The sequence below is a fragment of the Monodon monoceros genome, unplaced genomic scaffold, assembly GCF_005190385.1.
Source record: "Monodon monoceros isolate NGI ecotype Baffin Bay Population unplaced genomic scaffold, NGI_Narwhal_1 Super_Scaffold_18, whole genome shotgun sequence".
Classification (NCBI taxonomy): domain Eukaryota; kingdom Metazoa; phylum Chordata; class Mammalia; order Artiodactyla; family Monodontidae; genus Monodon; species Monodon monoceros.
The window spans coordinates 123318944-123336470 of NW_021703774.1; the positions used below are offsets into that span (position 1 = coordinate 123318944).

A 17527-nucleotide genomic window follows, 5' to 3' on the forward strand; every position below is an offset into this window, starting at 1 on the left:
AATTATCATATAGATAATTCTGGATTTATCACACAACTAGTAAGTAGCAGAATTGGAAATGAAAGATCTTCTGGTTTCCTCATCTGTACAATGGGTATAATAAGTCTTGCTACACATGACTGTTCTCAAAATTAAATGAACTCCCAAATGCAAGGTGTCCATCACACTGACTGGCTACTACTTAGCTCTCAGCCATGTTTGTTGGGTTCATTATTCAGTCATCTTATACGGCACTGTATCAGGCACATAAGTTTTCCATAAATTCTAGAGTTTTTAGTTAATCAGTGAGTCTTCTATGGCTGCAGTGGTGCATCCTGATGGGCTCTAGGTCATCACTATCCTTCTTCTCATGCAGCTGCCTGTAACTGAAGGCATGACTCTGGGTTCCCACCTGCAATTTCCTCAAAAAACGTGAACTTAGAAACCCTCTAGAAGGAAGGTGAATAATTAAGTACCTGAAATCAGAGCAGACAGGTTGTAGGGGGGACTCCACAACCAGCCTAGAGGGGGCTGCGTGCTGGCCCCCGGATGGAGTTCCCTCCATTCCACCACATACTCCTGCACAGCAGCGGCAGCTTTCCCTGGAGGTGTCCATGTCACCATGAGGTTGTCCACGCCCTCTGAGTTTGCTGAGACCTGTTGAGGAGCCAGCAACCCTTTATGGGGAAAGAGGGGGAGGGGTAAAAGTAAAATCACAGTGGATAAAGACATAGAAAACAACAACTCAACCCAGCAAAGTTGTAGCAAGAACCGATTTCTTTTAAAGAACTTCAGGTTCACAGATTTTGTTCATCCAGCTTCTCAGATCAGTGCCAGGACCCTATGTAGTGTTATTTATGAAATTATTTTCCCCTTCACCTTCCATTTCACTTCCCATTTCTGTGTCCCCAAAGGTACCTGCTCTAGTGAATATAATATGCATCCTTCTAATCCACCTCCCATATGTTTATTTACATATATATGTGTCCTTGAGAATTAGTGTTGCTTTATGCTAGTGTGTTGAATTTTCATGAAACATGTTTGGAGTAAATCTAATGCATTTCCTAACTTTTTATTTCACTCAACATTATGTTTCCAGGATACATCCATCCTGCTGCTATATGAAAATCCAGCTCATTCCTTCAGACTGCTGCCTCAACCTTGTCTTTGTCCAGTCTCCAAGTGACAAGCAGTAGCTTCCTTCCAACTTTTTGCCAACACAAACAAGGATGCAATGAACATTCTCTAGCATGTCCTCATGTGTGCCTGTGCAAAAGTGTCTCTCTCACCCTCCTACACTGTTGGTGGGAATGTAAATTGGTAAAGCCACTATGGAAAACAGTATGAAGGTTCGTTAAAAAACTAAAAATAGAGCTACCATATGACCCAGCAATCCCACTTCTGTGCATATATCCAGAGAAAACCATGATTTGAAAGGATGCATGCTTCCGATATTCATTGCAGCACTGTTTACAATAGCCAGGACATGGAAGCAACCTAAATGTCCATCGACAGAGGAATGGATAAAGAAGATGTGGTACATATATATTAATACAATGGAATATTACTCAGCCATAAAGAGGAACGAAATAATGCCATTTGCAGCAATGTGGATGGACCTAGAGATTGTCATATAGAGTGAAGTAAGTCAGAAAGAGAAAGACAAATATCACATATCATTTATATATGGAATCTAGAAAAATTGTTCAGATGAATTTATCTGCAGGGCAAAAACTGAGTCACAGATTAGAAAACAAACTTATGGTTATCAAGGAGGGAAGGGGTGGGTGGGATGAACTGGGAGATTGGGATTGACATATATACACTACTATATATAAAACAGATAACTAATGAGAGTCTGCTGTATAGCACAGGGACCTCTACTCAGTGCTCTGTGGTGACCTAAATGGGAAGGAAATCTAAAAAAGAGTTCATATATATATATATATGTATAACTGATTCAATTTGCTGTACAGCAGAAACTAACACAATATTGTAAAGCAACTATACTCCAACTTATTAAAAAATTTTTTAAATATCTTTATTGGAGTATAATTGCTTTACAATGTTGCGTTAGTTTCTGTTGTACAACAAAGTGAATCAGCTATAAGTATACATATATCTTCATATCCCCTCCCTCTTAAGCCTCCCTCCCATCCTCCCCATCCCACCCCTCTAGCATTGAGCTGATCTCCCTGTGCTATGCAGATGCTTCCCACTAGCTATCCATTTTACATCTGGTAGTGTATAGATGTCAGTGCTATTCTCTCACTTTGTCCCACCTTCCCCTTCCTCTCCAGTGTCCTCAAGTCTGTTCTCTACATCCGCATCTTTATTCCTGCCCTGCCACTAGGTTCATCAGTACCATTTTTTTAGATTCCATATATGTGCGTTAGCATACGGTATTTGTTTTTCTCTTTCTGACTTCACTCTGTATGACAGACTCTAGGTCCACCCACCTCACTACAAATAACTCAATTTCATTTCTTTTTATGGCTGAGTAATATTCCATTGTATATATGTGCCACATCTTCTTTATCCATTCATCTGTCGATGGACATTTAGACTGGTTCCATGTCCTGGCTATTGTAAATAGAGCTGCAATGAACACTGTGGTACATGACTCTTTTTGAATTATGGTTTTCTCAGGGTATATGCCCAGTAGTGGGATTGCTGGGTCATATAATAGTTCTATTTTTAGTTTTTTAAGGAACGTCCATACTGTTCTCCAAAGTGGCTGTATCAATTAATATTCTCACCAACAGTGCAGGAGGGTTCCCTTTTCTCTACACCCTCTCCAGCATTTATTGTTTGTAGATTTTTTGATGATGGCCATTCTGACTGGTGTGAGGTAATACCTCATTGTGGTTTTGATTTGCATTTCTCTAATGATTAGTGATGTTGAGCATCTTTTCACATGTCGGTTGGCAATCTGTATGTCTTCTTTGGAGAAACGTCTATTTAGGTCTTCTGCTCATTTTTGGATTGGGTTGTTTGTTGTTTTGATATTGAGCTGCATGTGCTGCTTGTATATTTGGGGGATTAATCCTTTGTCAGTTGCTTCGTTTGCAAATATTTTCTCCCATTCTGAGGGTTGTCTTTTCGTCTTGTTTATGGTTTCCTTTGCTGTGCAAGAGCTTTTAAGTTTCATTAGGCCCCATTTGTTTATTTTTTATTTTATTTCCATTACTCTAGGAGGGGGTTAAAAAGGATCTTGAGGTGATTTATGTCACAGTGTGTTCTGCCTATGTTTTCCTCTAAGAGTTGGATAGTGTCTGGCCTTACATTTAGGTCTTTAATCTATTTTGAGTTTATTTTTGTGTATGGTGTTAGGGAGTGTTCTAATTTCATTCTTTTCCATGTAGCTGTCCAGTTTTCCCAGCTCCACTTATTGAAGAGGCTGTCTTTTCTCCATTGTATATTCTTGCCTCCTTTGTCAAAGATAAGGTGACCATAAGTGTGTGGGTTTATCTCTGGGCTCTCTATCCTGTGCCATTGATCTATATTTCTGTTTTTGTGCCAGTACCATACTGTCTTAATTACTGTAGCTTTGTAGTATAGTCTGAAGTCAGGGAGCCTGATTCCTCCAGCTCCTTTTTTCTTTCTCAAGATTGCTTTGGCTATTCGGGGTCTTTTGTGTTTCCATACAAATTGTGAAATTTTTTGTTCTAGTTCTGTGAAAAATACCACTGGTAGTTTGATAGGAATTGCATTGAATCTGTAGATTGCTTTGGGTAGTATAGTCATTTTCACAATGTTGATTTTTCCAATCCAAGAATGTGGTCTATCTCCCCATCTGTTTCTATCACCTTTAATTTCTTTCATCAGTGTCATAGTTTTCTGCATACAGGTCTTTTGTCTCCTTAGGTAGGTTTATTCCTAGGTATTTTATTCTTTTTGTTGCAATGGTAAATGCAAGTGTTTCCTTAATTTCTCTTTCAGATTTTTCATCATTAGTGTATAAAAATGCAAGAGATTTCTGTGCATTAACTTTGTATCCTAGAAGTTTTCTGGTAGCATCTTTAGGGTTCTCTATGTATAGTATCATGTCATCTGCAAACAGTGACAGTTTTACATCTTCTTTTCCAATTTGGATTCCTTTCATTTCTTTTTCTTCTCTGATTGCTGTGGCTAGGACTTCTAAAACTATGTTGAATAATAGTGGTGAGAGTGGGCAACCTTGTCTTGTTCCTGATCTTAGTGGAAGTGGTTTCAGTTTTTCACCATTGAGAACGATGTTGGCTGTGGGTTTGTCATATATGGCCTTTATTATGTTGAGGTAAGTTCCCTCTATGCCCAGTTTCTGGAGAGTTTTATTACAAATGGGTGTTGAATTTTGTGAAAACCTTTTTCTGCATCTATTGAGATTATCATATGGTTTCTATCCTTCAGTTTGTTAATATGGTATATCACATTGATTGTTGTGTATACTGAAGAATTCTTGCATTCCTGGAATAAACCCCACTTGGTCATGGTGTATGATCCTTTTAATGTGCTCTTGAATTCTGTTTGCTAGTATTTTGATGAGGATTTTTGCATCTATGTTCATCAGAGATATTGGCCTGTAGTTTTCTTTTTTTGTGACATCTTTGTCTGGTTTTGGTATCAGGGTGATGGTGGCCTGGTAGAATGAGTTGGGGAGTGTTCCTCCCTCTGCTATATTTTGGAAGAGTTTGAGAAGGATAGGTGTTAGCTCTTCTCTAAATGTTTGATAGAATTCGCCTGTGAAGCCATCTGGTCCTGGGCTTTTGCTTGTTGGAAGATTTTAAATCACAATTTCAATTTCAGTGCTTGTGATTGGTCTGTTTATATTTTCTATTTCTTCCTGGTTCAGTCTCAGAAGGTTGTGCTTTTCTAAGAATTTGTCCATTTCTTCCAGGTTGTCCACTTTATTGGCATATACTTGTTTGTAGTAATCGTTCATGATCCTTTGTACTTCTTCAGTGTCAGTTGTTACTTCTCCTTTTTCATTTCTAATTTTGTCGATTTGAGTCTTCTCCCTTTTTCTCTTGATGAGTCTGGCTAATGGTTTATCAATTTTGTTCATCTTCTCAAAGAACCAGCTTTTAGTTTTCTTGATCTTTGCTACTGTTTCCTTCATTTGTTTTTCATTTGTTTCTGATCTGATCTTTATGATTTCTTTCCTTCTACTAACTTGGGGTTTTTTTGTTGTTTTTCTTCTTCTTCTTTCTCTAATTGCTTTAGGTATAAGGTTAGGTTGTTTATTTGAGATTTTTCTTGTTTCTTGAGATAAGATTGTACTGCTATAAACTTCCCTCGTAGATCTGCTTTTGCTGCATTCCATAGGTTTTGGGTCGTCGTGTTTTCATTGTCACTTGTTTCTCAGTATTTTTTGATTTCCTCTTTGATTTCTTCAGTGATCTCTTGGCTGTTTAGTAGCATATTGTTTAGCCTCCATATGTGTGCATTTTAAAAGTTTTTATTCCTGTAATTGATATCTAGTCTCATAGCATTGTGGTCAGAAACGATGCTTGATACGATTTCAATTTTCTTAAATTTACCAAGGTTTGATTTGTGACACATGATGTGACCTATCCTGGAGAATGTTCTGTGTGCACTTGAGAAGAAAGTGTATTCTGTTGTTTTTGGGTGGAATGTCCTGTAAATATCAACTAAGTCCATCTGGTATAATGTGTCATTTAAAGCTTGTGTTTCCTTATTTATTTCTGTTTGGATGATCTGTCCATTGGTGTAAGTGGGGTGTTAAAGTCCCCTACTATGATTGTGTTACTGTTGATTTCCCCTTTTATGGCTGTTAGCATTTGCCTTATGTATTGAGGTGCTCCTATGTTGGATGCATAGATATTTACAATTATTATACCTTTGTCTTGGATTGATCCGTTGATCATTATATATTGTCCTTCCTTGTCTCTTGTAATAGTCTTTATTTTAAAGTCTATTTTGTCTGATATGAGTATTGCTACTCCAGCTTTCTTTTGATTTCCATTTGCATGGAATATCTTTTTCCATCCCCTCACTTTCAGTCTGTATGTGTCCCTAGGTCTGAAGTGGGTCTCTTGTAGACAGCACATATATGGGTTTTGTATCCATTCAGCCAGTCTGTGTCTTTTGTTTGAGGCATTTAATCCATTTACACTTAAGGTAACTATTGATATGTATGTTACTATTACCATTTTCTTGTTTTGGGTTTGTTTTTACAAGTCTTTTCCTTCTCTTGTGTTTCCTGCCTAGAGAAGTTCCTTTAGCATTTGTTGTAAAGTTGGTTTGGTGGTGCTGAATTCTCTTAACTTTTGCTTGTCTGTGAAGCTTTTGAGATTTCTCTGTTGAATCTGAATGACATCCTTGTGGGGTAGAGTAATCTTGGTTGTAGGTTTTTCCCTTTCATCACTTTAAACATATTTTGCCACTCTCTTCTGGCCTGTAGAACTTCTGTTGAAAGATCAGCTGTTAACCTTATGGGGATTCCCTTTTATGTTATTTGTTGCTTTTCCCTTGCTGCTGTTAATATTTTTTCTTTGTGTTTAATTTTTGTTAGTTTGATTATGTGTCTCGGCATGTTTCTCCCTGGGTTTATCCTGTATGGGACTCTCTGCACTTCCTGGACTTGATGAACTATTTCCTTTCCCATGTTGGGGAAGTTTTCAACTATAATCTCTTCATATATTTTCTCAGACCCTTTCTTTTTTTCTTTGTCTTCTGGGATGCCTATAATTCGAATATTGGTGTGCCTAGTATTGTCCCAGAGGTCTCTGAGACTGTCCTCAATTCTTTTCATTCTTTTTTCTTTATTCTGCTCTGTGGCAGTTATTTCCACCATTCTATCTTCCAGCTCACTTATTCGTTCTTCTGCTTCAGTTATTCTGCTATTGATTCCTTCTAGAGTATTTTTAATTTCAGTTATTGTGTTGTTCATTACTGTTCGTTTGCTCTTTAGTTCTTCTAGGTCCTTGTTAAATGTTTCTTGTATTTTCTCTATTCTATTTCCAAGATTTTGGATCACCTTTACTATCATTACTCTGAATTCTTTTTCAGGTAGTTTGCCTATTTCCTCTGCATTTATTTTATATTCCAATTTAAAAAAAAAGTGACTCTCTCTCTCTCTCTCTAAATGCACAGAATTTCTTGATTATAGACTAAATTCACCTATTTCACTAAATACAGCCAGGGTGATCTCTAAAATAGTCAGTTGACACTCCAACAAGAAAAGCATAAGAAGTTCTCATTTCCCCACCAGCACTTGGTATTTTCCGACTTTCTCATTTTGCCAATCTGGTACATGTAAGGTGGTATTTAATTGTGGTTTTATTTTCATTTTCTGATTTCTTATGAGGCTGAGCTTCTCTTCCCATATTACTAGCTGTGTGACTTTCCCCTTCTCATACTTCACTCATTTTTTCTGTTGTGTTTCCTGTCTTCTTCCTGACTTGCAGAAATAGTTTTTATATTCTAGATATTAATCACTTGTTAGTTTTCAACACCAAATATATCTCACTCCAGTCTTTCAATCTCTGAAAACTTTATGATGTGTTTGTTGCACAAACATACTTTGATGTGGGTAAATTTATCCACAGTTTGTGTATTTTGAGTCTTGTTCATGAAATCCTTTCATTCTGGGGTCACAAAGATACTAAACTACATTTCCACCCATTGGCTTTTGGTTTTACCTTTCACATTTAGGTTTTTAATCCAAATCTAGGTAAAGCGTATTTTTTTTTAAGGGAATAAACTTTATTATTTTTTCCACACAGTGAGTCCATTTTTCCAAATGTGGTTTCATCCCTGTCCCACACCAAGTTCCACACATTCATGGGTTTGTGTCTAGGTCAGCTTCTTCACCAGAACACACTGGTTACATTACGAGGCTCTGTGACACCTGACTCTCTGGTGGTTAAAGTCCCTCCTCATTTTGCTCTTCTTTTTTCAAAGTGGTCTTGGGTATTCAAGAAACTTTATTCTTCCATATAGCTTTTAGAATCAGTTTATCAGAGTCCTCAAAAATTTCAGCTGGTACTTTTATTGGAATTATATTAAATTTATAGCTCAATTTAGACAACATTAAATTGTCCCATTTATAAATATGCTGTCTATTTGAAATTATTTAGGTCTCCTTTTATATCTTTTAATGGAATTTCAAAAATTCGTCCTTAGAGTTTAATGCATTCTTTTTTAGGTTAATTACTAGACACTTTATACTATTAGTTTGCAATTTAAATGGCATCTTATTTTCTACTGCTTTTTCCAGTATTAATTTGTGTATGTTATTCTTATTCTGGCAGACCTGCTAAACTCTCTAATTAGTTCTAATAATTTGTCTATTGCCCTTGTTAAAATTTCCATGTAATAATCTTATTAGCTGTACACTTAAAATATCTTCTCTCTTCAATCTTTGAATTAAATCTTATGCTTTTTTTTTTTGCTTTTATATTGTAATTTTACAGAGAATGTTCCTACATATCTTAATTACGATGATGCTTGCTGCATGTTTTTGGTAGAAAGTCTTAGCAAAGCTAAAAAGTTTTCTTTTATTCATAGCTTTCAAATAGATTTGATTTTTATAAAATACTATTTATTTGGGCTTCCCTGGTGGCGAAGTGGTTGAGAGTCTGCCTGCCGATGCAGGGGACATGGGTTTGTGCCCCGGTCCGGGAAGATCCCACATGCCGCGGAACGGCTAGGCCTGTGAGCCATGGCTGCTGAGCCTGCACATCCGGAGCCTGTGCTCCACAACGGGAGAGGCCACAGCAGTGAGAGGCCCGCGTACCGCAAAAAAAACCCACCACCAACAACAAAAAAAACTATTTATTTACTAAAAACTTTGTTTTACTGAATACTTTTCTACATCTGTTAAGAACATATCCTTTTTTTTCTCTTTCAGTATTAAAGTAATGAATTACAATGATGCATTTTTCTGATACTGATCTATCTTTGTATTTTTGGGAGCAACACCTGCTTGATCATTCTGCACTCATATTCTTTTCTTCTCTTATTTCTTTTTTAATAGACTTTATTTTTTAAAGCTGTTTTAAGTTCATGGCAAAATTGAGTGGGAGGCACAGAGATTTTCCACACACCCCTGCCCCCATACACACATCACATCCCCCACTATTGACATCCTGCATCAGAGTAGTACGTTCTATAAGATTCTTGATAAATATTTTAGAATACTTTTTTCCTTTCATTTACTTTTTTTCTCTTATTGGGACTCCTTTTAGGTGGTTGTCATTACTTTTCTTTTTATTCTTTCAGTGTTTTAAGTCTTCTCATTTTTCAAATTCTTTTCCCCTTTTGATGACTTTTCAAAGAGTTTCTCATCCAATCTTCCATGTACTCTTTCAATCTTCAGATGAGTCCTTTCTGCAATCCAACCCATTGGGTGAGTTCATTATTTCAACAACTGAACTTTCCATACTGAATCTCTATTTGGGCCTTTTCCACAACCACCTATTTCTGATTTATGTTCCTAGCATCCTCTCTTATCTTTCTAAGGATACTTATTATGCTTATTCTAAACTCTTGCTCTTTCTGTTGTGCTGGTTATACTTCCTACCATACAGGTAGTCCCATTTGCTGCCTTTCTTTCCCAGAATTTGTGCCCCTCAGATTTCTACTAATTTCCTCCTTTGGGATCATGTTTTATTTTCTTGGATTGATCAGCAGCCTTGGCCTTTATTTTTCTGTTGGGGGAGGAGTGAAAGTTTAGCCAGAGCTCACGCTCCTCCAGGTAAGTTTAGGTGGGGTGGAAGAGCTTTTCAGAGAGGAAAGCCAGGGAGCCTGTAGTGGTTCACCCTAAGCTCTGCCTGTCTCCTGTTCCCCGTAGGTGTACCTGGCAGCTCCAGAACCTACCCATGTCTCTGTGGATGGCACTGCTCTTCATGGGGGGTAGGGCTGTTATTCTCTTTTATAATTGCCAGGCCATGGGATGGGTGGCAGAAGAAAATCTCAGGCACTCTTTGTCAGGTTCCAGGGCTTCCTTGAAGTTACTCTGCCCTGCCCTCCAGACTTTCCTGCCCATAGTAAAAATGCCCAGGAGATGGACATCTCAGGGCAACAAGGGGAAGAAAAAGGAGTGCAACCAGCAAGTGCTACCTCAGCCCTCCCCCTTTATCACTATTACCCATCCACAGGCACTCAGCCATTCTATTCTGTCTCTCCTGTGGTTATCTTCAGGGAAGGTTTGGTGGTGAGAGCCTGGAACCTGTGTGTTGGCTCCCTTGCCAGGAACTCGAATTCTCCAGCCCTGGTTCTTTATCTTCATTTGCCTTGGTATCTTATTTTCTGGTTATGTCACAAGTTTGCTTTTGTTTTGTTTTGTTTTAGAGAATAAAATGTATTCATTCAGTAATATGTATTGAGCACCTAGGGTTTGCAAGACCCTTTGCCAGATGATGGGCTAAAATAGCCAAAGAGCCTTTCTAACCACTGCTCTCTTTGCAGTTAGCTAAGTAAATCAACCTGGCATTGCCTAGCCTCTGAGTCACCACACTTGGCAGGAGCCAGCCTGAATTTCCTCTCCATCATGTTTGCCAGGGCATGCTCTCTCCTTTAGAACTCTGCTCACAACTCACCTCTCTGACACCTTTCAAATTATTCCTTTAGCCTCTATCATTCGACTTCCCACCTCCATTTTCACTGAGAACTTCTAAATAGAGTTATGGAGTCATAAGGTATTTGGAAAAAGTGCCCACCTAAGAGACAGGTGGCTTGGTTTTCCAGTCCAGCTCTGCCACTAATTGTGTATATGATCTTGGCCAAGTTACATCACCTCCTGGGGCCTCAGTCTCTGACATCTGTGTGGGCCTCTATTTATGGCTGTACTGCTGTTTCTTGCCATAGTTTCAAGAATTCTTGAGCACAGGGACTGGTCTGAAATATTAAATATGTTTTACTTGTTGACTGGTGGGTTTAGCACACATTCAATTTTCATCATAAACCAACAAAATCATTCTAGTGCTTCTTGATATGCAGTGCTGTGGCATATACCTTTTACAACAAAGTTGTCCCTACTTTCTCAAAATCAACATAATTCTGCCTCTTGGGGCATTATTTTTCTCTTCCTAGAAGGAAAGTTATTTATGTGAGTAGTGTGAACATATATTGAAAGAGAGGGAGACAAAAATCATGGTACGCTATTCCTACAGATCATGCAGAATTTGCATAAGACAAGAGGGCTCCAGGATGGGACCATGTGGTTTGCAAATCTGTCCTCCAGGTCTCGCTGGGGTGCACAACTACTCTTAATGGATGGTTTAGATGTGGCATTAGGAGAGACAATAGGCTCTTGAGATTTCTGGGAGTAGGACCCTCTTAGCCACAGCTCGGTTCTAGAGAACTGTTTCAATATCCTACTTTACCACCCCTCCACGTTCCTCCTTATTGAGCCTCACCCTTATTTAACACCTTCCATTATGAGAGGAAGAAGTGTGTCTCTTACATCTTTTTTGCTATTGGATCCCATCATCTTTTAGCTCCCCAGGAACTTCATTCCATTAATGATCCCCTTTCCCCTTTCCCTTCAACTCTTTCCCACCCCATTTCTCCTTTTCAACTTACATGCCTGCTCAGATCTCACTTTAAAGCAAACCCTCACACTCGCACACCTGCACTACTTTGCCTGGCTAACACCATCTTGTCTCTCCATTTCTGTTCACATGTAGCCTCCTCTCTAAGCCCATGCTTCAGCTTTTCTCTGTTCCTAGAGTGCCCTGTGCACACCTCTAATATTACACTTATCCTGTACTGCAGTTTACTTGTTTATATGTCTATCCCTCCCACTGGACAAAATATCAAAATATAACTGTAGGACCTTGATTGTATTTTTTACCTCTTGTGAATTCCAGTTACCTTATATAGTAATCTCAATAAATTTTTGTTGAATCAATAATGTAGAGGCCAACTCTAAAATAATGAATGTGTCATTTTGAGAAGCTGTTTCCAAATCTAAATAAAGAAGCTGGAATGGGCCCAGAAACTTCAAGAAGCTTATATCCTCAAGACCCATCTGCAGTGAGGTTTAAAGAAGTTACGTATTTTGACATACTACATCTTAACAAGAGCAGGATACTAAACAGTGGTAAGATCTCAATTTCTCCCCAACAGAATTCCCTTTAAAACTTATATACATAGTACTTATTCATTGAAGAAAAAAAATTTAAATATAAAAATCACCTGTAATACCATATTGTAGATATGGTTTCTGTTAATATTTCCATGTACATTCTCCTAGATTTTTTTTACTATGTTAAAATGTGTATTTGTGTAAATATATTTTTTAAATGACATCATACCATGTATACTTTTGAAAGCCTACTTTTTCACTTATTATGTACATATTTCCATGCTAATAAAAACATAGCTACAATATCACTTTAATGCTGGAGTGGGATTAAGGTGGGTGAGGGTCATGATATATTTAACCAATCCATCCTCTATTATTAAATATTTAGGCTTTGAGGTGTTTCATTATTGAGGTGTTTCATTATTTCAAAAACATTTCAACAAACATTTTTGTGCTTACATTTTTTTAAGCTCATGCCTTATTATTTGCTAGGATACATTTCTTTTGTTGTTGTTGTTGTTGCATTGGGTTTTTATTGCTGTGCACGGGCTTTCTCTAGGTGCATTGAGTGGGGGCTACTCTTCACTGAGGTGCATTGTCTTCTCATTGGGGTGGCTTCTCTTGTTGCAGAGCACAGGCTCTAGGCACGTGGGCTTCAGTAGTTGTGGCACGCAGGCTCAGTAGTTGTGGCTCGAGGGCTCTAGAATGCAGGCTTGGTAGTTGTGGTGCACAGGCTTAGTTGCTCCGCAGCATGTGGGATCTTGCTGGACCAGGGCTTGAACCTGTGTCCCCTGCATTGGCGGGTGGATTCTTAACCACTGCGCCACCAGGGAAGTCCCGAGGACACATTTCTAATGGCAAAATTTCTTGATCAAAAGATATGTTCATATTTAAAGTTTGTTAGTGTTTACCAATTGCCAACTTTCTCTTAAAAAAGTTGTACCAATTTACACACCTGCCAGCAGTATACAAGGGTATATTTTCCCCACACTCTCACCAATATAGGTTATGCTAATTTTACTTACTCTTTCTCGGTCTGGTTTGATTTCTCATGTTTTTTCAAAATTTGCATCTCACTGATTGCTAACTAGGCTAAAAATTTCATATCTTTATTATTACTTTTATTTTATATTTATGTTTTGAGTAGCCTGTTCATATCCCATGATCTCTTATTATTTGAAAACTTATATATATAGATAATCAATCCTCTTTTTACCAAGAATGTAGCATACACTTTTCTTAAATTGCTCTTTGCATTTTAAAGCCTTATTTATGGTGTTTTAAAATTTTTTACTTTACTATGCATAAAGTTTGAGATTTTTTTCCCTATAGTTAATCCATCTTTTCCTTCAGGTTTCATGCCTTCCCCACATGAGGCAGAGATTACCAGTTACCTACCAAATACTCCCTCCTCAGCTTCTTTAGCAAGGGAACAATGTATTTCTGAGCCTCCTTTGCAGTTGGGTGTGATCAGGTGACCAGTTAGGGTCAATGACTGCAAGGGTTGTTGTGTGACCTGGGGCAAAACTCCTGAAGAGTGAGAGTTGAGGCTTCTCCCTTCTTCTTTTCTGTTGCCTAGAAGGAAACAGCTAGAGCTCCAGCAGCCATCCTGGGCCACTTCCATCTTGTGGATGGAAGTCAACTTGGCAGTGGGTACGGAAGAAAGGAGCCTGGAGTCCTCACAATGTAATGAAGCTGTCACACTAACCCTGGGCTGTCCAACTCCAAATTTCTTTTATACAAGAGAATAAATAAGTCACTGTAGTCAGGCCTTTGGTAAGAGCAACTCTTACTCCTAAGAGCGATTCCTAACTCATATGCCAACCCAAGGTTATATCAATATTTATTTGTATTTTTATCTACTATATTACCTCTACATTTACAGATGTACGACTGAAATGACATATAACCAAGGTTTGACAGTGTCTATAAGATAATCATTTTTGGTAGAAGCTTCTTCAAAATGATAATTGCTAGACCCCCATGTGGATAAACTGTTACACTGAATTTTAAGGAAGGATCTAATTATAGAGTTTTATTCTATCAGGCATTTTTTGAAAAAGTTAGGCCAATGATCTTGACTTGAAATACTTTTATTATACAGATCTTGAGAAATAGCTTTAATATCTATTTTTTTTGATGAATTACGGGCTTACATCCTAAGTTAGTTTTCAGGGGATGCAACTATAAAATGTGTATAGCTAGTTGGGAGGTTTTCAGTGTAGATAACTGGATACATATCTAAATTTGTGTAATAAAGAGCTGTATTATGGCAAAATTGTACTATAGTTCCATAACAGCCAGAATTTCATTTTAATACTATTGGTTTTAAAACATATTTTGACTATAGGTATGGTTTTTCTAGAACTTGACAACACATATTATTCTTGCTTCTGGAAAAATGAGCCAGATAATAGTGTTCAATTTAATGTAATGAATATTTCCTTAACCAGTATTTATTAGGTACCTGCTATGTATTAGTCTCTGTATTTAATCTCACAATGACCTGTAATTCAGGTAATAAAATCCCTAGTTTAGAGAGGGGGAAATTGAAGCTCAGAGGTGTTAATTCACTTGTCCAAGGACACTCACTGGCTAAATGGAAATTTCAGATGGCCTCTGAAGGCTGTTGACTCCAAATTCTAAACTCCTGTGTTACTCATACCAGGCCCTGAGCTGGACCTGAGGGAGATAAGAGTTTAGTAAAACAATCTCCTTCAAGTAATATTAAAGAAAATTTGGTACTTACCTGCCCCACACAGGTCTGTTATGTTAATATGAGTGGGCAAGGAACTGCCTTTCGAGTTAGCTGCAGACACGGACACAGCCCAGTTCCCAGTTCTGGGAATGACCCAGGTCCAGGAGGTGTGTTCTGTGATGTTCTGTAGTGTGGCTTTTCCCCCTGCTACCTCCTGCAAGGTCACTTGATAGTGGAGGATTTTTCCTTTTGCCTCTGATAGGCTCAGATTCTGCAACAAAACACATCTCCTTACTATGTACTCTCAGACAAGGTCGCTGGATGCTCTATGCTAGGACCTCATGACTGCCAGCAGCAGGTGGCTACACTGGAGTGACCTTTTTATTTACATCTCATCTCCTCCATTGCACACTTTCATGTCTCCATCCAGCCCCGCCACTTAGAAAAAAAAATCAGTTAACATTTTTTAAAGCTAATTCTTAAAAACATATTGATTTTCCTTTCTTGCTTCAAAGTGACACTTCCTAATAGGAGAAAACTCAATTACATTCAATGGAACAAGTGAGGGATCTGGACTCAGAAGATCTGGGTTTGAGTTCCAGCTCTACCAATCACCAGCTGTGTGACCCTGGGCAAGGCATTCAGACCCTCTGAGTCTCCATTTCCAAATTTGTGAAACACACACACGTATATATTTTTACATAGAAAGTGCAATGCTGCTCCTGAAATCAAAAACAAGCTTCTTAAGAGCTAAACTAGTAAAATCCATACTTAGTGAATTGGATTAGCCATCTGTGCTAGGAAACTAAGACACTGTTTATAAATGTGTGACTAACAAGTTTTGGAACTGCAAGAATTCCAATTGAGATGGCTTGGGAACAATCCCAGAAAGTAAGCAGAAAACTAATTATTTGTACTGTAACCCTGTTTGGACAAGGACCATGGGAAACAGAAGCATTGGAAATGGGGAGTTGCCAAGGCCTGTGTTGGCGGTGCCTGTCCATGCCTAGTGCAGGGAGAGAAAGGCATTGCTCACCAGACTTAAGCATCACAGTTTTCTTGACAAGGCTCTTCCTTCCATGGGGTGTGGGGTGGCCTCAAGCCGCTGAAAGACACACCTTAGGATTGGCAAATGCCCCTTTCTCTGGTTCTCTGCTCCCTAAGCAATCTTTTAATAATTTGGTTTCCTATGTCATTTATCGTCATTTATCTGTCAGGAGAGGCTGGGCTAACGTGAACATCTGGTTCACTTAAAATTTGTATTTCTCACTTAAAGTGAAAAAACTGGCCTTCTGATTATAATTTGGCTTCTGAAATAATTAGCACGCTGGGAGAGGATGTTCCTATCTGCTGACTCAAGCCTTCTGGTTGGCCCAACAGCTGCAATTCTCACTATAAATTAATGCATGAACATCCAGCTTTTTATATTTCAGGCTCTAGGAGCTTGAATAATGCAGATCATGCCCTAGGTACCCTTCTGGATCCACAAGGCCCAAGACTGGATCATAAACCATGGTCAACACACTGGGTGAATGCCATGTTGTTGGGGGCATTTTTGGGCGCACGTTCAGCCGTTCCCTAGAAGACATCCTGTTGTCCTGGCAGGAACCAAGAAAGTTAGCGCTGCAAACGTCCATCACAGCTGATCTCATAGGCCCATGGTGTGGATTAAAACAAGTGAGTGCTTTTGACATTGTGATGTTCTGAACTGTTATTAATAAACATGCCCTTTGTCATAGGAGAAAAAACAAGATAAATTAAAGCAAAAGCTGGCTAGGGAAGACCATTCCCTCAGCTCTCTCTCACTCCATTCTTCCCTCCCTGTCCCTTGTGCAGCTCCAGAGGGAGGACTGTCACCCCTATCCCAGGCACCCCACCCAAAGGCACTCCCCAAGAGTTAACTGGGCTCACAAAGCTCCTCATTCTTGCCAGGAACCCAAGGCGCAATAGGGAAACAGCCTGCATTACCACGCGCTCATTATCGTTCACAGACACCTCAGCAATCTCATGCAATCCAGCGGTAGAGTGCTGACAGAAGGGAGGAAACGTCAAGTCCTCTTGGATACAATGAACCTACCTAGAGACCGCTGTGGAAATCCAGCTGATCCCAGTGATGGAGTAAACAGAGGTGTAGGTTGGAAAGATGAGTAAATGTTCCCAGAGGGCAGGGAAGGGCTTGGACCCACTTTGCATTAGTTTTGAGTTGTAAATATCAGTGAGAAGGTGAGGATGGGGCCAAGGAGTTAGACAAATAAATATGGTAACCCTTGAGTTATGCTTGTATAAAATGTCAAGCTCCAGTTTGGCGATAAACATCTCTCAGATAACTGGTCTCCTTAACCAAACTGGAAAATGGGTCTAACTTGTCCAGCAGGGTCCATAGAATAAAAGATTCAATGAGTTCAATGAGCCAGTGGGAAAACAGGTATTTAGCTGGAGGGGCACTCAGTCTCCTGAAGCAACTAAAAAGAGTGTGATTAGGTTGGTTAAAAAAACCCCAGTAACATCAAGTTTGCGAATCATGTATATAATGCATTACCTCTTGATGACACCTGGCCCTGACGGAATGGACTATCATCCCAGAACAACAGAACAGGAAGGGGTTCTACAGATTAACAATGAATTCAGTGTTTCATTTTATCAACGGGGAAACTAAGCCCTGGGGACAAGAGATGACTTGCTTAAGGCCACTCAAGGGACAGATAGAGGGGCTGAGAGTGGAATCCAGGGCTCCTGACTTCTGGATTCATGACCCCTCCACTCTGACTCACTGCTCCCTCTAACGGCAAGCGTGAGACAATGAACTGGTGAGT

The 17527-nt window shown here is 39.0% G+C and overlaps 1 protein-coding gene across 4 annotated transcripts in view; it reads right to left on the reverse strand.

Annotated features, from left to right (window-relative positions):
• The window catches only part of IL12RB2 (interleukin 12 receptor subunit beta 2), an 80778-nt gene that overhangs the window by 19839 nt on the left and 43412 nt on the right, over positions 1 to 17527 (reverse strand). For all 4 annotated transcript variants that reach the window (XM_029228550.1, XM_029228553.1, XM_029228551.1 and 1 more), the window contains 2 exons: positions 14766 to 14985; positions 456 to 656 (listed from right to left, as the gene is read on the reverse strand). In XM_029228550.1, coding sequence (XP_029084383.1) covers positions 456 to 656; positions 14766 to 14985 — 421 coding nt within the window. The remainder of the gene's footprint in view (positions 1 to 455; positions 657 to 14765; positions 14986 to 17527) is intronic.